General features: G+C 28.6%; 2 protein-coding genes, 1 long non-coding RNA gene and 1 other non-coding gene across 6 annotated transcripts in view; 3 read left to right on the top strand and 1 right to left on the bottom strand.

Moving 5' to 3' along the window:
• Positions 1-26,762, top strand: part of LOC130677064 (ankyrin repeat domain-containing protein 6) — a 153,569-nt gene that overhangs the window by 112,592 nt on the left and 14,215 nt on the right. For both annotated transcript variants that reach the window (XM_057483642.1, XM_057483641.1), the window contains exon 4: positions 16,549-16,650. In XM_057483642.1, the coding sequence (XP_057339625.1) occupies positions 16,549-16,650 (102 nt within the window). The remainder of the gene's footprint in view (positions 1-16,548; positions 16,651-26,762) is intronic.
• LOC130677065 (uncharacterized) overlaps positions 1-26,762 on the bottom strand; it is a 95,866-nt gene that overhangs the window by 64,758 nt on the left and 4,346 nt on the right. The window lies entirely within an intron of this gene.
• On the top strand, positions 10,687-13,526 carry LOC130677067 (uncharacterized). Its single transcript, XR_008991523.1, has 3 exons — positions 10,687-10,747; positions 11,953-12,051; positions 13,359-13,526. It is a non-coding gene; the product is annotated as an uncharacterized LOC130677067 (long non-coding RNA).
• Trnal-caa (transfer RNA leucine (anticodon CAA)) lies at positions 24,328-24,443 on the top strand. Its single transcript has 2 exons — positions 24,328-24,365; positions 24,399-24,443. It is a non-coding gene; the product is annotated as a tRNA-Leu (tRNA).

Below are 26,762 nucleotides of genomic sequence, written 5' to 3'. Positions count from 1 at the left end.
GTATGGACTTTTCCATAGATTCTCATGAGAATCCATTAAGGCATTTCTCTAAATATTTCTAAATTCCCATGGGAACATCAGTATTTTCATGGTGATTTGGATGAAAACACCTTAGAAATCCTTTCAGAAACCCACAAGAATTAATAGGAATTTCTAAGTCAATTTTTCAGGTAGTGAGAATATAAGGTAGGGGAGGGTGGGGCAGAGCGGCCCCCCTGAAATTTTGATCAAAAAAAAAATTTTTTTTTTTTTCGACTAATTACTATAAATCCGATATATGTTTGCGCATTTTTACCCCTACGCATGACATTTGGGGCAAAATGAACATGCCAAAAATTTTGAAAAAGTGATTTTTTCATATTTTTAGTGTCAAATTAATAAAAAATTATTATAATTCCACATTTCTAGCCCTACGCATAACACCTGGGGCAAAATGGACCAGCTGAAACTTCAGAAAAAATTATTTTTTCATATTTTTCGGCCGTTTCTCGATGTAAGAGGCAAATTTGGTCACTAAAAATTTATAAAAATAAAATTTTTTTTTTTAGTTGATAAATTTTTGAAATAAAGTAAAATCATAGAATTGATACACCTTAAAAAATTTTTTTCGAGTAATATAAAACCAAAAATAGTTGTCAAGAGAAAGAAATACATTCTTAGTGATGAAAACAATTTAAAAAAAAAAAAAACGAAAAAAAAAATTTTTTTATCACTTTTTGGAGGGGGACCGCTCTGCCCTACAAAAAAAAAATTTTTTTTTTCAGAATTTTGGCCAAATGTCCATAAATATGTTCGAAATAGGACAAAAGTAAAGTGATCTTATGGTTGAAAGCCAAAAAAAGTAATAATTGGCTTAGGGGGGCCGCTCTGCCCCACCCTCCCCTAGTACTATCGGTTTTGCAATTGACGTACCATTGATCCTTGTGGAAAATCACAGTTTATTTTATTTCACAAAAAGTTACGTTCAGATTTCAATGAAAATAGTATCAACGGAAAGAAAAAATTGTGTACAAAATTTTGATTAATCAGAATCTGAGCTTCAGAGCTTGTGATAAGAGTAATTAGTAAATAATTATGTGGGGATATCAGTGTCATACACATTTCTTAGCACTACATATACGACATATTTCTTTTTATACAGTTACATTATTAAATAAAACAACATATTATTTTAATAACCGATGAAAAAAGATTTTATACAATTGTATAGAATTATATATCAATTTTATATGGACTATATATAATTATATAGGGGAGGGTGGGGCAGAGCGGCCCCCCTAAGCCAATTATTATTTTTTGTAGCTTTCAACCATATGATCACTTTACTTTTGTCCTATTTCGAACAAATTTATGGACATTTTGCCAAAATTCTGAAAAAAAAAAATTTTTTTTGTGGGCAGAGCGGCCCCCCTCCAAAAAGTGATAGAAAAATTTTTTTTTTCGTTTTTTTTTTTTTTTAATTGTTTTCATCATTAAGAATGTATTTCTTTCTCTTGACAACTATTTTTGGTTTTATGCAAATAAACATATCGGATTTATAGTAATTAGTCGAAAAAAAAAAAATTTTTTTTTTGGTCAAAATTTCAGGGGGGCCGCTCTGCCCCACCCTCCCCTATACAATTCTATATAATTATATACAATTCTATACAATTCTATACAATTCTATATATTGCAATTATATAGAAATGTATATAATTATATAGAATTGTATATAATTTGTATAAAATTGTATATAATTATATAGACTTGTATACAATTTGTGTAGAATCGTATACAATTTCTATACAGTTATATACAATTGGATCGGGCCATTTTTTGTATATAATTTTATACAATTGTATAAAATCTTTTTTCATCGGGTAAACAAACATTTAAAGCCAATAACTTGTATAATAGATGTTTGTGCAATAGATTTTTGCGCATGATCTCATATTTTGAATGAAACCGAGATACTGTACGCATACTTCTATTTCTTTTGCTTTTACGCGGCGTTGAAAAATATAAATACTACGAAAGTCAAATTACACAAAGCACACCCCAGGTAGAAAATTGTCTTAGTCGGACAAGTTTGAAACTTCAAAATAGCTTTATTTTAGCTTAACATCTAAGTCTTGTTTTGTAAGCTTTATTCTAGGTTGTTATTAGGATGAATTCTATGACAAGTCTTTAGAGTGTAACTAACCTTCAAATATACCTTGCTGTAAGCTCTTTTTCCACGCGTATGATAAGATTTGTTCTAAGCTTGGATTCTAAACTTAAAACTACCTTATCTGCTAACATTACTCCAAGCGTACATTGAAAACTGAAGTTTGAGGTTAATTAGGATTTTGTGTTATTGATTATAAGTAATGAATAAGTTCAATTTTATTTGCAACATATAGAAAGAAAAATATATACTAAGCAAGTAAGTTTTGATTTTTTTTAATTTATTGAATCACAAGTTTTTAATGCTCATAATAAAAAAATTTGAATTTTTTAGAACGTCCTTACTCTCTTAAGTTAAATCAGTAAAAATGTTACTGATTTTTTCAGTGGTTACAAAATTTACTGAAAGATCAGTAGCTTTGAATAAATTTACTGACTAATCAGTAATTTACTGACTAATAATGAATTTAGCTTCACGGCAGTAAAGAGTGCCATCTACTTGGAAGCTTGTTTGTTGGACAGTGGTTGATTGCAAGTTATAATCAAAGTTTATTATTTATATTGCACTATTATTAGGGTAAGTTTAAAATATTTCAACAAACAAAAGTTAATTTATAATTTATATACTAATAAAACTTATATATTTTTCTCTATTGAATGTGACTAGAATAATTCTGAAATGTATTTGTAGTTGATTTACATCTAAGGTAATGCATAACCTCAAATCGTCTTATTAATTATTTTATGATTTTAAATGAATATTATTATTATTTTCAGATAAATATTTATACGGTGACGTCAAAACCGCTAGGGAAAATATATATAACACTACACATTTAATGCCCAATATCTGATGTTTGTGTACAAAAAAAAAAATAATAAAAAATTTTTCTCTGTAAACATGTTTTCAAACTTAAATTACCAAATCTATTCTAGCTAAGAATAAGATATACTTTTAACCTTATAGTAAACTAAATTGCCACTGTTTATGCAAGCTAAAACTGCAAGCTTTATGTTAGCGATACAAAGCGTTACCAACTAACCTTGTGTTAACCATAGTTTGTTGGCTAATTTTAGGCTAAAACTGATAAAATTAGCTTAATACAAGCTAATTCCATTGATGACTTTCTACCTGGGACATTTGACACTTGCGATATCGATAGTATTGTCTTAATTTCTTCGAAAATTATTTCTTCTAATTTTTTATCAAATTTTTTCTAGTTAATTTACAATTTATATTAAGAGCAATTATTAAAGCCGAGGACTTACCCAGTTATATCTCTTACAACTTTATGCAACTTGAATTACTGTGATTAAATTATCATCGTACTCCGAGTGTTTATATAGTTTTATATAGTTATCAATGCATTTAATCATTCAGACTGACGATATGACCTATTTATCTACAGTTGAAGTTGAAAAACAAAAATATTTATAAATTAATAAATAGACACTCTAGAATTGTTTCTCGTGTCTGGAGTAACAGCATCTCGATGAATGTAAAACATTAAATTATTATTACAATTGATTACTATTTTTTGTTGTGTGTTCATTTTGAACTTCCCGCTAAAAAATTGGAAATTTACGAAAAAAGGGAAGTTATTTTTTTCACCCTGAATTTCGAGAATCGGGTTTTAATCAGATGTTGAGGTTTTGAGGTCCAAAGACGTTATTCTACCATTTTCGGACATCAAAATCGGTTAATTGGTTCAAAAAATATCGACAACGAAAAGTTAAAAAAATATCAATTTCTGTCATTTTTCCCGGATAAATCATGATATAATGTACTAATATGTGTTTAAAATTATACCAACTCTTCGTCTTTATGGTCTATTTCGATCACCATATACTGTAATGCAATTCGTTCTTTAGTTTAAATAATATTACCAACAAAAAAATTGATAAAACACCTTTTTTAACATTTTTCTCAGATACTTTGTATAGTAATGCTCTGATCTTAGTCTAAAGTCATTTAAATCCTTATTTTAATCACTGAGATTGATTTTTGCCTGATTCAATTGATTTTTTTGAATATCCCGATGAAAAAAGATTTTATACAATTGTATAAAACTATATACAAAAAATGGCCCGATCCAATTGTATATAACTGTACCCGGGAAAAAATGATTTTGCCTAATCATATATGATTATATATGTTCATATATATGATCATATATGATTATATATAATCATATATGAAGTTATATATAATCATGCATGATTATATATGGGGTCATATATAATTATATATAATTATATATGACCCCATACATAATTAGATCTGATCATACCTGGCTGTTATAAGCCCATATATAAGTCTATATATAATCAGATCTGATTATATTTAAGTCTATATATAATTAGATCTGATCAGATCTGATTATATATAAGTCTATGTATAATTAGATATGATCATACCTGGCTGTTATGACCCCATATATAATCATACATAAGTCTATATATGATCAGATCTATTTATATATAAGTCTATATATAGTTAGATCTGATCATACCTGGCTGTTATGACCCCATATATAATCATGTACAAGTCTATATATGATCAGGTCTGATCATATATGAGTCTATATATAATTAGATATAATCATACCTAGATGTTATAACCCCATATATGATCATATATAAGTCTATACATGATTAGATCTGATCAGACATGATTGATACAAACCCATATATAATTAGATATAGGCCTATATATAATTAGATCTGATCAGACGTGACTGATATAAACCTATGTGTAGTTATATATGTCTATGATTAAATCTGATCAGATTTCATTGATATGAAACCTATAAATATTTAAATGTATATATATATATATATATATATATATATATTAAATAATATGACAATTTTTTAATATCAATGTTATTAAATTTTTATTCTGTCAACTATCAATCAAACTTAAATCCCCAATACTTAAAAAATGTTCAAAGGTTTCGGCAGTAATTTAAAAGTATAAAGTATCAATTTGATTATTTGAGTTAAGTAATGCCATAAACTTTTCTTAATTGTAAGTGTATAACAGACTAGAGGATCAGACTACAAGCCATCGATAACCAAAGTTAAGCAGCATCGGCGTTGGTCATTAATTGGATGGGTGACCTCGTAGTAAAATAATTGTCGATGGTTAATAATTTTTTTTTTTTTTTTTTTATTTAATTTTAACCAACATTGATATTGATGAAGACAATAAATCCTAATTAAACTACTTAATTAATAATTTACAGATATTCTAAATGAGATTCTAAAAATGACTATATTCGTTCATGCATGATTATATATAATCATATATGATCATGTATAAACAGATCAAGTTATGTATGATCAGACCTGGCCAATTTTTGGATCTGATCATATATAGACAATTATGCATGATCATATATGATTAGGCAAAATCATTTTTTCCCGGGTATAGAAATCGTATACGATTCTACACAAATTACATACAATTCTATATAATTATATACATTTCTATATAATTGCAATATATAGAATTGTATAGAATTGTATATAATTATATAGAATTGTATACAATTTGTATAGCATTGTATACAATAAAAAAACATTGAATTTCGACCATTATTACGAAAGTTATGATCAAAAAACCATTAAAATAGCGGTTTTTTTTGAAAATTCGATATTTTTTGAACCATTAATAAAAAAGATCTCAAAATTTACCGGGAAGCCTTTTTTGAGGGGTACTAAAAAATACCAGAAATTGAAGAAAATCGGAAAAATCAATTTTTGAAACCGTCCGATTTGGCGTGGAATGCCCCATATAGATAAATTTTTTTTTAAATTATATTTTCATGAAAAAATAATATGATGTCTAAAAAAAACATTTAATAAATGAAAATTAAATTATTAATTTAACAAACCATATACTGCAAAGATATCTCGAATTTTCATATGTATAATTCAATTGATTTCAGAAACAACAGATTTTACAGCCTTGGCCTACAGGACTTTTTTTGTAGCAAATTTGATTTCCTACAAATTTGTCATTTACCTTTTTTCGGTAACTACAATATTTTCTACGAAAAACTCAAAAAATACGCAAAAATCGATAAAAATCGACTTTTACATTTTTTAACTCTGACCCCGTTCCTGTCACATAAATTTTACTGTAGGAACTTTTGAAGTATAAAGGTTCCCCTACAACTTCTGCCTATGGACAGTAAAAAAACGTGAAATGCAGCAGAGCTATAGATAATTAAAAAAAAAAACCTCCACTTTACATGCTAAATGAATGGGAAAATTTCAAATTCAATTAGCGAGTTCTTAAAATTAAAATTAAGGGCTCAAATTTTGTGGAAAAATTTTTTTTTATGTCTAGAACAATATTCCGTCAATGGAGCAAAAAAAAAAAATAGTCGTTTCAAATGAGCCACCCTAATATATATATTTATGAATATATGTTTTTTACATATATTGGAATATATATTTTTAATAATATATTTTTTTTTATATAATGTTTTATATTTCTCTACATATATTATCTCATATAATGCTCAATATATTTTTGTCGTATATGGATGGTATATATGTAATTTATTAAGTATAATATAATAAAATTTACATATATTTTGACCCATATAATTAGTGATATATTGTCTGTATAGAATTAATCACACATGGAAGAACTTTTATGTTTAAATCTATGGTTTGCGGTATATTGAAGTTATATTTTTCTAATTATATTAAAAATTATATTTTCCTTGATATATTGAAAATTATAGTCTTTATATGCCCATATTTTTTGAGAAGCTGCCCGATAGCATAGAAATGAAAATTACAAACTAAAATGCATGGTTTTTATTATGCAACATACCATTGTACAAAAAATATGTATAGTACCATATATTTTGCAGTATACTGGAAAACTTTTATAAAAAAGATACATCATACTGTATATTAATAAATATACTACTTTCAATATAATATCTCGGGAAAAAAGTTCTTATATGATCATATATAAATCATATAAAAGTGACTCATATAAAATCTTATATAATCACATAAAGTTATATATACCCAGGAAAAAATGATTTTACCTAATTCTATATCCAATAACATATGTATGATTAGATCTCAAACTTGGCAGGATTTGATGATTTATAATTATACATAATCATGCATGAACAAAAGAAAAAAAAAAAAAACATCTATCGGTTAACTGCTATTTTGCCAAATGGTCACCCATCCAACTTATGTTCTGCCTCAATGCTGCTCAACTTTGATGATCGCTTGATTGCCGTCTGCTTCTCTAGTCTGCTTGATCCTTATATTTAACAATCTATAGCATTACTTAAATCAAACGATCAAATTGATACATCCTACATCGATAATGCACCAAATATGATAAAATTTTATCACATTTGTGTTTTATATAAAATTATAAATTTCTTTAAGATAACCTGCTTATAAGACCATAAGAAATTTATATATAAGAATCATAAAACTATATAAACTTTTATATAATCATATATGATTATATATAACCGTATTAAACTCTTTTGTAATCATACAAATTTATTTATAACTTCATATAAAATCACATAAATTTTTATTAATTATCTGAATTCTTAGAAAAATTTTATAAGGTCATATAAGATTTCATATGATCATCTATAATTTCATATGAAGTTACATCGAATTTTATAAAAATTTTATAAGATTATACGAATTATTGTAAGAATTTTATAAGATCATATGAGTATTTATATAATCATATATGACTGCATATAATTTATAGCATTTTATCTGGTAATGTTATAAACTCATATATAATATTATAAAAAATCATATAAAATCCTTATAAAATTATATGAATTCTTATAAGAATTTTATAAGATCGTATGAGCTTTTATATGATCATATATGATTATATATAAGCATATGAAACTTTACCTGGTATTGTTATAAAGTTATATATAACTTTGTATAAAATCACACCAATTGTTATAACATTCTTATAAGATAATGTGAATCCTTTTAAGAATTTTATTAGATTATGTAAGCTTTCATATAATCATATATATATACATATGATTATATATGATTCTATAAGAACTTTTTCTCGGGTTTATATAAAATCACATCAATTTTTATAAAATCCTTATAAAACTATATAAATTCTTATAAGATTTTTATAAGATCATATGAACTTTTATATGACCATATATAATTATATATAAGCATATATAACTTTATCTAGTTCTTTTATAAAGTTATATATAACTTTGTATGAAGTCATATCAATTTTTATAAAGTCTCTACGAGAGTATATTAATTCTTATAAGAACTTTATAAGATCATATAAGCTTTTATATAATCATATATAATTTTTATATATTTCTTATATGATCATATATAAATTGTATATGAACATATATGTTTATATATGATCATATAAAATCTTTTTTTCCGGGATATCAATATATAATAAAATATACCAAGATATATATGCTAAACATACATAAAAAAGTTATATTGATAAATATATAATTAGTATCCCGGGAAAAACGGATTAGATCTGACCAGATATAATTATATCTGGTCAGATCTAATTATATCTGATCAGATCTATTTATATCTGTTTAGATATGGGATTTGAGATATAATCAGATCTAGTTATATCTGATCAGATCTAAACAGATATAACTATATCTGAATTGAAAAATACATCAGATCTGATCAGATCTAGTCATATCTGATCAGATCTAAACAGATATAACTATATCTGAGTTGAAAAATACATCAGACATGATCAGATCTAGTCATATCTGATCAGATCTAAACAGATATAACTATATCTGAGTTAAAAAATTCATCAGACATGATCAGATCTAGTCATATCTGATCAGATCTAAACAGTTATAACTATATCTGGATTGCAAAATACATTAGTCATGAAAAGGTCTTATCATATCTGGCCAGATCTAAACAGATATAACTATATCTGAATTGCAAAATGCATTAGACATGAAAAGGTCTTATCATATCTGGCCAGATCTAAACAGATATAACTATATCTGGATTGCAAAATACATTAGACATGAAAAGGTCTTATCATATCTGGCCAGATATAACTATATCGAAGTTGTCAACAGCATCAGATTCGATCAGATCTGATTAAGTAGTTACCCGGAGAAAATGATTTAGATCTGACCAGATAAAATTATATCTGATCAGATAAAATTATATCTGATCAGATAAAATTATATCTGATCAGATAAAATTATATCTGATCAGATAAAATTATATCTGATCAGATAAAATTATATCTTTGCCAATCATTTGTCTGATCAGAACTAATAATTACACATGATCAGATCTTATTATATCTGGCCAACCACCGTTCATATCCGGTCAGATCTAATGAGATATAATTAGATCTAGGCTAGATAAACTGTCAGACATGATTATATCTAGTCAGATCGGCGTATATGTCGTAAGATCTGACCAGATATAACTATATCTGAACTAAATACAACAATTAACATAATCAGATCTTGTTATATCTGCTCAGATATAATCATGAAAATTGTTCATATCTGATTATTTACATTCACGCGATCACATACGTGGAGCAGCGCAGTGGATAGCGTCAAAGACTTTGGATCTGAAGGATGCAGGTTCGAGCCCAGCAGTCATCGGGATTTTTTCATCAATCAAATTCATGTATAACTCTTCTAAGTAACGTTTCTAATACGTTAGATTACATTTCGGATCGAATGAAAACTATATTATTTTTTTTTTGCAATTTAATTTTGTTTTTTTAATAGGGATCCCGGGAAAAAAGGTTTAGATCTGGCCACATATAATTATATCTGATCAGATCTGTCCAGATCTCGTCAGATAGAGACAATTTAAAGATCTGGCCAGATCTGACAAATCAGATCTGATCAGATATAATTATATATGGTCAGATCTAAATCGTTTTCCCCGGGATATTGTAGCAATATATTTTTTTTTAATATGTTATCATATATTAATACGGCAAAAATATAAATATTATTTTATATATTGTGCAATATATCACATTATAATATTCATATATTTTAAAGTATCTTTTTCACGCATAAAGTTTTTTCATGCGGGTAGCTCTTGGAAATGTATAAAAATTTACACTAACTATAACTGCCTATATTTCTGCTATTAACAACACAACAACTATCATGAACCATTTCTGTGTTCAATTTTCACGTGTTTATTTACAACGAGAACATGATTTAACGAAATTTCGTACATCTGGTAGTGTCACAAGCAGTCGGACGACTAGGAAAGGGTTGAGCGAGCAGACCAAAATAAAAATAATACGATTGATATTAATAAACAAATGAACAATACAATAAGTTTGTTGTTTTTACTTTCATTGTCTCATTGTTTATGGAGATATTATTAATAACTCTCAGGATTAGTTTATTTATTTATTTTACGAATACAATGGAAGGAAAACAAAATGTGGGTCACCAGTCCGAGTGATTAAATAATCAGAGAATCATATAAATACTCAGGACACCGTGAAAATTGTATCATAGTTTCTTCAGTTACATTCCATTGTAAGTGATATTACTTGGTAAGTACTTGACTTTGTTTATGTTATCTATGATAGCTCGATTCATTGTAAAAAATCCGTAAAATATTGTGATAGTGATGTTTGTCGGGAATCGAATTGTCGCTGCCTAAGAAATCTATTTAGGAATCCGTATTAATTATCATCGGTTCCCAGATGGATTCCTAGATAAATTGCTATTGTATTTTTAGCCAAATCTCCATAGAAATCCATATAGATCTCCATGGGAATCTATAAATATATAAAGGAATGGCTAAATGGATTTCCAAGAGAATCTATGAGGAAGCCCATATAGATTTTCATGGAATCAGTGTCAGACTCCAGGTACACTTCCGCGGGATCCCAGTTCCTTACCCAAAAGTTCCCATAGAATCCATTAGAAAGGGTCAAAAGCCGCTTAAAGACCAATACGTCTATAGGATTCTATGCGGCTTTTGACCCATTTGAGTGGATTCTATGGGAATTTTTGGATAGGGTTTTTTGACCGTATACGGATATGCCATAAAATGGAAGAATCTATTTATTTACTATCTTCATGTTTTTGGTTGATTAACGTACTGCTTATTTTACCCCATGGTGGATATTATCTACAATTTAGGTTTTTTGCAAGAAAGCCTTAAAAATTCAATATGAACTTTCTTTAGTATGTTTTAATTTTTCCATAGATTTTATGAGATCTAATGGATTCCCATGGATTTCTATGGATTTCTCTGCACACCTCAAGTGTGAAACCGCTAAATTTATAAGTTAGTTATAAATTCATAATGAAAAAAAAAATTAATTGATATTATAAAATGAAACTAATAACTAAAAATAAAACGGGTGATTGAAGTGTGCACTTTTGGATCTTCGAACATTTTATTTTATGTTTAATTCTTATTAATTCCTGTATGGATTTCCACAATAGGCGCGCTCTATAAAATTGTTTCAGTACTTTGTTATCGGATCTTTGATAGTTAAATCAAAATAATAATTTTTATTACCCTTGATTAAAATTCAGATGATAAATTTTTAGTGACAAAATATTTACATCCGTAAATTGAAATCCCGGCTAATCTATCAGAGATACGTGATAAATTATAGTGTGCAATTTTATAGTAAATTGAATTTTCTACCAAAAAGGCTTCTTGGCCTTTTCAATTATAGTTATAAGTTTTGCCAGAATACTGAACTAATAATAAGAATATCTTTTGTAATCCATTTTATAGCTTAAATAATCTAAAATGTCAAGAATCATTCTTATCTTCGTCATCATTGCAATACTTTCCTTGGTTGCAACAGAAGCTTGCCGTTTGGGAGGTGAACCCGTACGTTAACAATTATAAAGTTCTATAAATTATCTACTTATTACACTAATAGAAGGATTTCTTAGCATTCAAAAAGATTTCTTGGTATTTACGAAATCATTTTTTTTTATTTAACAAATATTTCTTACTATTTAAGAAATGATTTCTTAACCCGCATGAAAATAACATATATTTTGATTATATATAAAAAAATATACCGTAAATATATAATTTTCTAAAACGGCAAAAATGTATGTATAATAAAATATAATATTTATATAAATTCAAAGTTATACTTTGATTTATAATTTAAATTATAAAAAAATATATACATATTTTCATAATATGTAATATAATTATAAAATATAATTTTTAACTTATAAAATTCATTATAAATATACATACATTGGAATGATTTATAATAGAATATATTTTTTTATATATTAAATATTATATTGTTAAATACATTTTTTTATATAATTGACGTTGGAGAATCTCAAGATATTGAATTGTATATTGTATTATATAATACATTATATATCTAAAAATATAAAATAAAATATGAAAAATAAAGACTTTCAGTTTGACGATGATTGTGAGTATCAATGAGAATATATTTTATTCGAGTAAATTAAGTATGTAGATCGAACTTGAAAGGAAGTTTGTAGAGAGAGTCGTTATGACTATAAATTTTCATTTATATGATTAATTTTTAATATAAAAAAATGATTACTCAAAATAAAATAAGTTTTAGAGGATACCGAAAGAGCATTCATGGAACTGAAAATTTTTCGAAGCACAAAAGTGTCATGTATATCTTTTAATATATACAAGCTTATATACGAGCATTATATATTATATTATACTGTTAATAATATAATTTGAATTATAAAATCATAATATATAAACCTATAAATTGATACTATATAATGACATATATTTTTTTTATATAATCTAATATTATATGGAGTTTTTATAATGATAATATATGCCAAAATATAAAATTATATATTATATTGATATACTTTTAAAATATAAAATTTTATATTGAAAACGGCAAAAAAGTAGTTATTTTTAAATATATAATTATTTATATTCTAAATTATACTATAATATAATAAATATTATATTATCTGATATAATTTCAGAGTATAAGTTTTTTTCATGCGGGAAATACTAAGAAATATGTTTAAATGCTGAAAAATCCTTCTATTAGTGTATTGCTATTATTATTATTATTATTATTATTATTATTATTATTATTATTATTATTATTATTAATATTATTATTATTGATGTTTTTTTTAACAAATGTTCTTTTTTTTTAGTGCCATAGCGGTAGCGACTGCTGTGCAGGAACCTCTTGTAGTGGGATACTGATGCAGGGCAAAGGTCGTAGATGCGTTATAACTTTTTAAAAAGTTTATAAAAATTTGTAACTGTGAAATAACATGTTATTTCAACAAAGCTATCAATAAAAATATTTCGTGTTGAAATTATTAGTTAATTTTATTGTTATTGACCCTGATATCCAAAAAAACTACCCGAGTCAAAATTAAAAAGGTGATTTGAGCCTCCAAATCCTACACGAGAGTAAGGAGGTTCAAATCATCTTCTTAGAATATGAAGATCCATGCATTGAAAAGGTGATTTGAACCTAAACGTGGTAACTTTGTCCGTTTTAACCAAGTTTAGGTTCAAATCACCTTTTTAAAAAGGTAAAATAAGCCTCCAGAGCCTAAATTTATAGATCGAAAAAGACTCTCATCGGATCGCGTATAATTGGTAAAGAAACAGAAGGGAAAAGGGGGCCACTAATTAAAAATGGCCACCTTGATCGAAGAAAATTTGAAATTTAAAAATTCCAAAAATAATTTCTTAGTAATAAATGTTTTGTTGTAAATTAAAAAATCATAAAATTTAAAATATTAATAATAATAGCTAAAGTTATACGAGTAGGCGTTCGAATAGAATAGTACTAAGTCATTCGAAATTCGAATTGAATAATTAGAGCCTTTGACTTATTAGTATATGATTAATTAATTATTTTATGTGAACAATAAATACGAACGATGTGTTGGATAACGGAAACTGTCAAAGAAACTGAAAAAAACTGCTGAAAATTATTCTGCTGCTGCCGGGATTCGAAACCACGGCCTTACGAATATGAAGCACAACCACTACCGCACAGCTACTCGGACGCTCACGATCCGAGAATAAAGAAACTCCAATCACGGCAGCAGCAAAGACCTCCTAATAGAGCCTATCATTAGACCCCAAAAGAATTATTGATCGTGCAATAGCATAAATATCATCTGTACATATTGTAAATATTACATAAACTCGTTCCCACCTAAACCCACATCCTATCCCTCCCTTTACCTCTCCTTAAGATTTTAATGCCGTAAAGGCAACCTAATGTTACAATGGTTTTTTTATATTTAATATTTATTTTTTTTTACCATAGCTCATAACTATAATGAAGAATTTAATTCATATTTAAAAATTTTAATGATCAAAAATAAGGAATAACTAAAGAAATAAGTTAAGTAAAGGTTAATTGGCAAGACTCATCGCTAGATGACAACCAATCATAAATTATTAAAATCTAGTGTTTAAGTTGTTATAAGGATCTTTATTACTTATATATTATGTAATTGAAAAATTTTATAAATAAACATCCTTTTGAAAACCAAAAAAAACGCTCACGATCAGTTGGAAATATCTTTATGTATAACAATAATATCATGCTAAAGAATTGAGCTCATTCGAAGTTACAGATTAAAAGTATGGTAGGCATTGGAGAGTTAAAACATCTTTTGAAAAAGGTGATTAAGTCCTCCATGCGCTTCGTTTAGGGTATTGAGGACTTGGATAGCATTTTTAAATAAAAATTTGGAAAATCCAAAAGTGCACGCCTCGAATGCTCATGTTATGTTTTTTTTTTAAAGTTAAATTTCGAATAAAATTGAATATCCCACTCTTTTTCCATAGAAATTTCCATGGTAAATATACGGTAATAAAAGTAAAAAAAAAATAAATAAGGAGAACATTCCTAATGAAAAATGGCGGCGGTGTGTGTTTGTTTACATGTAAGATTGCCGGTTTTAACCGTAATGATTTATTTTTAAAAAAACGAGAAGGCCTACAGTAGTGATTTTCGAAAGGAACCTTCTTTGCTTATTTCTGAAAATTTTGAAAAAAAAATTAAGTAGTTTCGTCAAGTCGTTCTCGAGATATCCGTACCACGCCGTTTTTTTTAACCACAGACTAATGGACGTCCACGATAAATTTTTTTTAATGAACTTTTTTTTATATTAATACATATTAGACAAATTAAAAAAAGTATCAGGATTATTTATTAGTGTTTCAGCTTTATATTGATGTGTTTTTCATAATGTGTAAGAGTAATAGAAAAAAAATATATGCACTTTAATGAGTGGAAATCGTGTGACCTTGACAGGTTGGTTATAAAGCACAACCTCTCCGCTTCGCTTCCGAGGCGTGCAATATGGTAGGCCATGGAGGGATAAAATACCATTTTAAAAAGGTGATTTACTTCTCCATACGCTACTTTTAGGACATCGAGGACTTAAATAACATATTACATTCAGCGGCAAGTCCAACATCAAAAGAACTGAGGCTTTGGAGACTCAAACTACTTCTTTAATTTTGACCCGGGTTAAAAAAACAAAAAAGGAATATTCTATAGTAAACTTTCATCGAAAATTCGAATTTTTCCGCTAGATCAGTCTAATTACATAGATTTATATCTCGGAAACTCTTCATCTTACATCAATTAGCTCCTAACAAAAATTTTAGCCAAAAATGTCCTTTTAAAAATCAGCCTAATCTCGGTCTTTGATTTCCATAAATTTCCAAGTTATGAATTTTCCAAGATCAATTAATCTGTTTTTACCAAACATGAATTTTTTCTAATAGATCATTCTATCTATATAAATCGATATCTCAAAATGTATTGATCCTAGATCAATTTGTTTCAAACAAAAATTGTAGCCAAAAGTCCACTCTTTAAAATAATCCTGATCTCATTCCTTGATTTCAATTACTTACGAAGTTATAAATTTCTATAGTAAATGAAATGCCGTTGAAAAAAAATGTGGGCATCTTGTTTTAATTTATCCATTTAATTGCAAACTAACGTCCGGGATAATGATGTCAGTACAATTGTTACTCGTAAGTACCATTTAAGGACACGTGTAAGTATGAATAAGGATAAGAATACGAATAAGTAAAAAAAAATGATGTAAAATAAATAAGAGATAAAAGGGAATAGATCGTAAATGTCTTGCTTAAGTGTATTTTCTTTTAAAACCCACAAATAATTCTTACGTTATTCTATTTATTTAGACTTTTTTATCAATCTGAGAGTCTGTATGAGCCAATTAATAGTTAACTAAATAAATACCTTCAATAAGACCTAATTAAGTAGGATAAGTTGCTTTCAATACCCTACCAATCCAAGTAATTTAATGGTTTTATTTATTTTTGTTACAGACCGGAGTCACTCCGTTGCAAAAAGCCGCTGCCGAGGGACATCTTGAAGTCGTTGAGCTTTTGCTGAAACATGGAGCTGACGTTTCGAGGCAGGATAATGTTGTAAGTTTTCGTTTTACTCATTTTTTGAGAATTTACTATTTTTAAAGACTGTATTTTTAAGGTTAAGTGAGGGAATTTGATCAAAGAGTCGATCAAATTGAAGCTTGAGGTCTAGGCTATAAATTTCGAAAATTGATAAAATCAATTTTTACCAAACCTAAATTTTCTCCACTAGACCGTTCTATCTCTATAGATCAATATCTCTGAAACTCTTGATCCTAGATCAAATTTTTCAAAACGAAAATTGTAACTAAAAGTCCACTTATCTAAATAAACCCAACCCTGGTCCTTAATCTTAATTAGTTTCCCTAACGGACCCAAATTACGGTAAATTACGGTAAACCCACCGTAAATTACGGTAATCCACCGTAAAATACCGGGTTACCGTAAATTACGGTGGTTTTACCGTAATTTACGGTGGATTTTCCGTAAAATACGGAAATACGGTAATCCATCGTAAATTACGGTAATTCGGTAATCCACCCGAATTTTTTTACGGTAGATTTATCGTATTCGACGTTAAATTTATGGTATACCCGCCGTAATTTACGGTAATCCACCGTTAAGTACCGATTTACCGTAAATTACGGTAATTCGGTAATCCACCCGAATTTTTTTACGGTAGATTTATCGTATTCGACGTTAAATTTACGGTATACCCGCCGTAATTTACGGTAATCCACCGTTAAGTACCGATTTACCGTAAATTACGGTAATTCGGTAATCCACCCGAATTTTTTTACGGTAGATTTATCGTATTCGACGTTAAATTTATGGTATACCCGCCGTAATTTACGGTAATCCACCGTTAAGTACCGATTTACCGTAAATTACGGTAATTCGGTAATCCACCCGAATTTTTTTACGGTAGATTTATCGTATTCGACGTTAAATTTACGGTATACCCGCCGTAATTTACGGTAATCCATCGTAAAGTACCGATTTACCGTAAATTACGGTGGATTTACCGCAATTTACGGTGGGTTTACCGTAATTTACGGTAAATCTACTCGAATTTTACGGTTTTCTACGGTAGATTTACGGTAAAAATACCGTGAATTTTCGGTAACTCAGGTCTGCTAGGGTTCCGAGATATTATTATTATTTTAAGGCCATGGAATCGAAACTCCTACGCGGCCATCCAAATGTACAGAAAATATACAGAAGTATAACACACTATGTTTAAACAAAACGCACACAATGATCACACATTTAACAAATTAACAGTTTCGATTTAAAAAGAAAGAAACACATTCGCCGAAATTCTTGAAACTTAGGCTGCGACATACAAATTTCAGATAACCTATCTCAGGCTTTTATAGCACTAACTATAAACGACTTATCATCTTCGCTGTTCGACAATAAGGTAGCTCAAGGAAATCGTGACGTACATCCCTCCTGCGTCCCTTCGGCTCCATTAAACGTAGCTCGTCTCTAAATAGCGGGTTTTGAAGCAAAAGTAAAGCTTTATAAATTAAACAGACTAGAAAAAATTCGCGTCTGAGACTATAAGTGTAAGCCGCCTAAGGTCCTCATAGTATTGCGTAATTCATACTTAGGTATTTTAAATTTATAACGTATGCAATCATTTAGTTTACACTGCAGCCTCATCTGCTACTGACCAGTGATTTCTGTAAACACAGCAGCATAGTAATCAAAGACAGGAAAAACTAGTGTAATGACCAACATCTTCTTAAATTTTATACTAAGACGTCACCATTCATCTTCAATTGTGACAAAACTCTCATACTGCGCTTACAAACTTCAGTAGTTTGCAGCGACTATGACAAAGTAACATCAAGAATAACCCCTAAATATTTAACTGACGCAATAGTTTATGGTACGACCATAAATACAATATTAGGAATAGATAGAGATTGCAGATCTCGTTATTTTTAGTTTATTTTTAGTCCCTTTTTCAAAGACCATTCCGATATTACTTTAATCTCTTCATTGAGCACATTTATACAGTTTACATCAAATCATTAAGCTTACAGTAACGATAAATGACAAGATCATCCGCATAAAATAAATGATAATAATTTTTTAATGATAAACCTAAACTATACTCTCTTAAAATGAACCAGTGAAATTCCACTGATTCAACCAGTGAAGTTCACTGATTCAACCAGTGAAGTTCACTGGTTTAACCAGTGACTAAAAGTTCACTGGTTGAACCAGTGAATTTCACTAGTTGAATCAGTGAACGTCGCGCTCACTAGTTTCAACCAGTGAACTAAAAATATGTAAGCGCGCGGGTACAGCAGCATTCTGTACATGAGTATATTTAAGTGTTTTATTATGCCAATAAATAAGTAATATTTATTGATTATCTTCATGTAATATTTTAACTAACTTTTATATAACAATAATAATTATATGACACAATTTTTACAGAGTTTAAAAATAAATAACTTTGGAGTAATTTCAATAGCTTGGAGCTAACCTCAAAAATGAATGACATAATTTTAAAATTAAACAATATAAAAAGCCCATTGAAAATGGAAACAAATTAAATTTTTATAAATCCTAATAAATATTATTTATTTTATTACAAAATAATTTTTAATTAAATATAATTGTTATTAAGACTCTTTTAGTTCACTTTGTTTTTAAATAAACGTTTATAATAAAATAAAATTAATCTAACCTATTGTGTTTATATTTATGTAGTACACCGGCGTATCACAGGTTTAACCAGTGAATTTCACTGGTTCAACCAGTGAGCCAAACGATCATCTTAGTCCACTGGTTGAATCAGTGAATTTCACTGGTTGAACCAGTGACCGCTCGATTCACTGGTTGAACCAGTGGATTTCACTGGAAAATCAGTGAAATTTCATTGGTTCATTTTAAGAGAGTAGAGTTATAAATTTCCAAAGTTCATAAAATCAATTTTTACCAAAACTTAATTTTTTTACTATAGATCATTTCAGATCAATATCTCCAAAACTATTGATCCTAGATCATACTTTTTTTTTATAATAATTATAGCTAAAAGTCTACTTTTGAAAATGAGCCTAACCTCCATTTCTTAATCTCTGTTTGTTTCAAAGTAATAAATTATAAAATTAATAAAAATAATTTTATCGATAAAATTTCTTGATTTCCTTTGAAACAAAAACAAAAGTAACAACTGTAATTATAGAATGAGGTAAAAGTGGTAATGCTCGAGTACACGTAACATGAAAACGTCACATCGCGTGTTGTATAAAATAAATATATCATGTATGTATATATGTATCATGTATATATATATAAAATATAAAATTACATTTAACCACTCGTTTTTATGATAATTTTTTATTATATTTCAAGTTTTCTCAGCACCCTAGCCTGTAGTAAACTCTACAGTAAGTTTGAGCTGTTGAAGGTGCGATTTCCAAGCGAGACACCCGTCGTCGCATTTATTTATCGCTACAACACACGTAATATAAATTACACTCGCCGGTGGTCATTTGTGTTTTAAATATTTATTATTTTATGATTTATTTTCTCAGAGGTGGCCACTATATCAATAAAACAATTTAATTATATTGTCATTTATTTTAATAATTATTAAAGATTCAATTTCAATGTCTATGAACTTGCTATTTCCTTTTTTTTTACTCAATTTATTGAACAAAAACTAACCGTGGTATCAGAATCCGGTTATGATTTTTCGAAAGATCGGATCATTGTCTACAATTTCCATTTCTGATCAGTTTTATTTCGATCATTAGTTTTTTGGGATATCGTCATTTGAAAATGAAACTTTTTTGAGAAAAAATGCATTTAGTTCAAACTTTGGCTCTTTAAAAATTGATAGCTTCTTATGGAATTAAGACAGTAGACTCGCGATGTTCTTCCGCTTTGATTTTCTTCCGTTTGACCCTTTTTTTATGTCATTTTTAACTTTAACTGCCTTACAGCTCCGCCCGCAGAACCCTTTCTATACTGGTTTACCCGACAGTACGTAAGTGTTAGTATCCCGTATGAAAAAGCAATATATGAGCTTCAGTATAATTCAAAATATATAATAAATTATATGGAATTATAAGAAGTCATATATGGAGCCATATATAAAATTTTGCCGAAATAGTATAAGATTTTATAATTTGCAACATATATATCGGTAATATATTTTTTTTACATGCTAACTTATAAATATTGCTTATAATATTTTATACTATACTTTAAGTTATATGATAAGATATATGATTTAATTATATGACTGACATATAATATTTATACATGTAAATATATAATTATATAAATATATGTTCACATACATTGTATTTAAGTATGAAAATTTTATTTCTTAAAATGTAGAATCGATGATATTGAATTTTATAATTATTCTTAAAATTAATATATAGTCGAATGTTAAAATTTAGAACCAAAATTTTTAAATTAATAAAAAATTTATCAAATTTAATAATTTTTTTTCGTAAAATTCAGATCCAATATTATCAAATTTCATGGTGATTCTCAATATTAATGAAGATTTAAATATTAAAGTTCAGAACTGAAATCTCAAAATTAATAAGAAATATATTAAATTTAATAATTTTCTTACGCAAAATTCAGAATCAATATTAATTAATTACATGATTTTTTTTTAAATTTTTCTACAGTTTCAAATTCAAAAACTTCTACATAAACGTTGAAATTGATCAAAATATCATAAATTTTCGAATTTTATTTTTTAAATCTAAAAATGGATATTATATTCTATGATATTTTGAAAAAGATTATAGTTGGGTCAGATAAATATTTCAAAATTAAACACTAATGAAGGATTACAAAATTTTATTATTTTTTCAAGGTATCAATATACAGTTTCACTTAATTCTAAAAAATTTTCCATTCACGATCAGATGTTCTCTTTAATCTCTGCGGTATGGCTCTAAATAATTATCCAATTTTTTTACAGCTGTGCAATAGTTACTAACTTGTTGTTTCCTTTTTTTCTTCGTTTTTTTGTTGCATTTATTAGCTGGATTGATGTCTAGCAAAACTCTGAAAATAATTTTATATAAATGATATCATATATGATGAATGAAATAATAAATATTAGACATTAGAATATTACACTATGTTCCTTGATGTTTCCTTTATTCTTGCACAAATACACGAAACATTCACACAGACGTATCCCCACCACCAATTACCACACCTTTTAACCTTCTCTCGATTTTCTTTCAAACATCCCAGAGGATCGATAGAAAATCGCGAGTCTACTGGATTGAGAAATAGCATTGGGCTCATTACACATCTGAGGACAGTGGCTTTAAATTCATTAGTCTGTTTATAGGATTCCGATCGTAATCTTCTCAGATGTCGAGTAGGAAATGAGCCATTGTAGTAAAAACCCCGCTCTTTGGACCATAAGTGGTCATCTTAAAAATTTGATAGTCTCCAAAGTAATCAAAACTAAGAAACCTGCTGGCGTTTGTTTTAAATCATACACTTAGAGCTTCAATTCTATTACTATGATTATAAGGTTCTGATGATTAGTTTCCGAGTTATCGATATTTGAAAATATTATGGCGGAGGCAGCCTTTTATAGGGGCGAAGATAACGTGGCTTTTTACCACTTCCTGAAGGAGCCCAGGGACCAATACAGGAAATTGAGAGCTTAGGGAAACCTCCCAAGCATCACCCTGACCAGAGTCTCTTTATTTTTTTAAATGGCTAGGGTGTGGGTCCAAGGGTTTGGTCTTACGATGGTCGAACTGATGGGGCGTGTTCAGACACGCCTCCAGGAAATGCCAACCCCTAGTCAGTCAATCGATTGTGCGCGTAGATTAGGGTTGTCTAAGTAGACAATAAGGAACCCCAGTGCGAGCAATATCCATCTCACATGGACAAGACGTCGGCATCCGGAGGACTGGTCTCTAAATCATTGGCTTTGCTAAAATGACTAGTTTCCTCTGGACGAACGGTCCCTGTACAACTTGATGACCAATTCAGGAACTTGACCTCACGTAAAATAGGCCAATTACATCCAGCTGATCCAGGGACGACCCATGTGGGATTTTGGGTTCATGGTGACTGAGCCAATGGGCAAGTATGTTTAATACATGCCTCGTCATCTTATTAGCGACGTGACAAACTCACTAGAAAATGGACATCGCTGATCAATTGATCGTATGTACAGATAGGGACTGTCACCTGAGTAGAAAAAAGAACTCTAGCGTGACTTTCCCAGTATGGACAAGGTATGGGCTCTGCACGAAGCTGACATTGAATTTGCAGACTCTGAAAAGCTAGCTTGGCTTCATCAACTGACTAAGCTATCCCTCAACTAAATTTTATGCCTTCTTGGTATCAACAGATGATAATTAGCATAATGGAAACTCTAATCCAGAGTATTGACTCTAGTAATCTTTATTTGTGTGACCCATAGTTCGTCTTCAATCAAGCTGTCACTGATAACTTCCATAATGTTCTATTTATCTAACTCTAAACTCGTAATATTGAAGGTTTTGGTTTTGGTTTGAAAGTTCTGGCATCGATGCCGTCATTTTCGATCAGATTGTGACCCCTAAACGTTACGGGTGCTGGCTGCTTACCAGCTGAATTCGTGGATTCTAATTGTCCAACTAAACTTTTGCTGTTCCGTGGCGTCATCTCCAGTAAAATTAGTCAACTATCATCTGGATTTAGATTTCAAAGTCCAGAAATAGATGTTGGATTATTTTCGAGCAGGAATTTATCACAATCAGTGATTGCTTAGCCTAAGCTTCTACTTTTTTGCTTTCGGTGAAGATTAAAGTTAACTCGTGGACTTGGTTTTTAAACTACGCTGCATTTCGTTGAGTTTTAGTTGTGATTTGCGTTGTGCTGCCCTCTGGTTCATTCTAGAGTAGCTTTAGAAGTGCTCGGTTGGTTTTTTTGGTGTTTATTGATTCCAGTGATAAGGGAATAATCTTGAACAGAAGATGCCTAACTGTTTTACAGCGAAAAGTTGAATTTGTTTTATGATAAGGTCTAGTTGTCTTTGAAAATCTATAACTTTTAAGCTAATCAAGATTGAGGGATCTTGTTGCGCTTATTTTAAAGCTTAGACTTTCAGCTTCGAGTTAACTTAGATGATCATAGACTTTAGACTTGTAGTTTTCGAGATAAAACGTTCTGAACAAAACTTTTAGATCCAGCATCGGAAGAATTAGGATTTCTTGCCCTCAATCTTTAAAAATTGATTACTTCTAAACTAATTAAGATAAAGAAACCTGATTGCGCTCATTTTAAAGCTTAAAATTTAAGCTTCAACTTTACGAACATAATGATAAGGTTTCGACCATAAATTTTCGAAATATCGAATTTTTAAGACAAGTAACTTTTTATAAAAAATCAAAATTTCGCTTTCTCCAACTTTCAAAATTCATAACTTCTGAACTAATTAACACTCAAAGTTCTACTTGCGCTTAATTTGAAGCTTAGGTATTTAGCTTTAATTACACTCGCATATTTATAGGGTTCCGATGTATAGCTTCTGAGATATCGCGAGAGAAAGGCAAGCACATTTGTTAGTTTTTATTAAATTCTGTAGTAAAAAACGTTTTTTATCCATTTCTGACTATCTTAACACTAATTACTGCATAAGTCATTAAATTTATCGTGTTTTGGTCGATAAAAAAATGATAAAAGTTGCCTATGTTCATATATGTTATCACAGTTTCCAAAAAATATGTCAGGATGGCCGAGCGGTCTAAGGCGCCAGACTCAAGGTTAATACCTTGTCCGTATAACGGATCCGAGGCTTCTGGTCCTCTATGAGGGCGTGGGTTCAAATCCCACTTCTGACAAAATTTTTTTTTCCGCTCAATTCAATTTTTTTTTAAGTTAACAAAGCAAAATAGTCATATTTTTTTTATTTATAATTTTGCCTATTTTTAAACTTTTGTTTCTCATAAGCTAGTTATAGTTCGGCCCCACGCAGTTAGTTTTACATTTTAAGTATGAAACATTACAATTTCACAATGTATTAAGTTTACTTTCTCACACTGTAATATTTGATGAAAATTATCAAAGTATCATTCGATATGCTTTAAAACTTGTAGTTTTTCTCAGTAAGTTTTACGTTAAAATTTTAAAAACTTGTTTCTCAAGATAACGATATTGTAACTATAAACTGTAAATTTTAAATTTTCAGTTAGTAATATTTGTGTTTATTCTTTTCAATAATCTAGTTTGAATAGTGATAGAACCCACTACGAAATGTAAATTTTAAAGTTTCAAAAAAATTATGCTATTAGATAGCTTATAATCATCAATTGTGATAAAAAATATTAATTATAGAATTAAATGATAATAAAAATAATGAACATGTAATAATTGTTGCACACATAGAATGTTTTTAAAAATTATATCGACGATGCACGTAAAAAATCACAGAATTTTTTTCATGCATCATTGTTCATATTCAATTTATAAATATATAACTTGTCTAGTTAATACATATTCGGTACCCAATAATATCGAATGTTTGCTATTTTATGTGTCGTATAGTTATAAACACAGAAACGTAGCTTAAAAAAAAAAAAACACTTTGACCAAAACAAAACATACTTGAAGAACGAATCCAGCGTTATGATTACCATGGCCAGCATAAAAAAAGTTTCTGTGTCATAGCAAATCTGATGCAACAGGAGTTAATTCACTGTAAGACGCTTGATTAGTACTGCCGAAGGTATTATCACGATAGTTATTGTCCATTGTGATGATAGTTTTGGAATAAATAGAATACGATAAATAAAAGAAGCTACAAAATCCTAAATATAACAAAAATGAAAATATTAATAAACACGCGAATTGTATAAAAAATTTATTTAATTACCAAAAATAATCATTCAATTATCAAAATTCACAATATTGGACAACTCTACACTTTACTAGACTAATATTAAGGCATAGATCTTGGCTAGGTGCAACGTGCATTCACATATACAACTTCAAAAATATTTACTGACGATTGAGTAGAATTAGTATTTTCGTACATTCAGCTAATTGCCGTGGTACGGTCTAAAATTTCAACATGTAAAATGTGAAACTTACAAATTCAAATGCAAGTGATTTCATAGAATTGAAACACAAATTTTTAATTTTTAATCATTAATGAATGGTTGTCAAACTGCAAAAGTTATAAAAGTAAATTTTTAATTTTATGAAATTTATTAACGATATTTTAAAATGTAGTTTTACTATTTTTACATTCTATAAAATAGTCTATTTATAAATAGTAAAAATTCGTGATTGCTAAGGCATTGATGATATTTAATATACAAATTTTGAAAATTATATAGTGTGAGATGTAATAGTTTGATTTTCTACATTAAGGTTCATAATTGATAGCCCGCACTGTTAATCTTATCAAACCACTCAACAAATTTCATTATTTGGTACGTTAATTTTTACACAAAGGCTAACCGGTAATTTTTACAGTTTTAGAGAGAAATAAATGATTTTTAAAGAAAAGAACTTTCTGTGAGCAAAAGGTAATAATTATTTTACATTTTATTGTGTTCGATTTATATTTTCAAGCTGTGAATATTACTGTTTAATTTGCAACTGTTGGGAATTCCGGTGTGATAATCGTGAATAAAACAAATCAATTTATTAAACAAATGAAAATTATTTCTTTTTATTAAAATACGCGCTCTAGGGTATGTCTTCACTCGTAAGAGATTTAACTTATACTAACTTATTCATTTAATATTATTTAATACTGAGGTCTAACAACCTCTCCTCTTTTTGTATAACAAAGATGTCTAAGTTCAAAATATATATATATATATGAGTGCAAATGAAGAAAAACATATTGCCTTGCATTTACTTGGAACATGAGCCTTAATCTCTCGTCGACCCAAGTACCTAAGGTCATAAAATTTGATCCATGCTAGCTTTCTTTTATTTAAGTAAACATATACATATTTTGAACTCAACTGAAGTATATATAAGGTAAAAGCACCAATTATTGACACTATAAAAGACAAGATTGTAATTCCATTTTTTTAAACATAGGGGAGGGTGGGGCAGAGCGACCCTCCTAATCCGATTATTAGTTTTTGTGGCTTTCAACCATAAGATCACTTTACTTTTGTCCTATTTCGAACGAATTTATGGAC

Source organism: Microplitis mediator, chromosome 11 (assembly GCF_029852145.1).
Source record: "Microplitis mediator isolate UGA2020A chromosome 11, iyMicMedi2.1, whole genome shotgun sequence".
In the NCBI taxonomy this organism is placed as follows: domain Eukaryota; kingdom Metazoa; phylum Arthropoda; class Insecta; order Hymenoptera; family Braconidae; genus Microplitis; species Microplitis mediator.
Note: the sequence above shows the minus strand (reverse complement) of the source record. Positions and strands in the feature narration are given on the sequence as shown.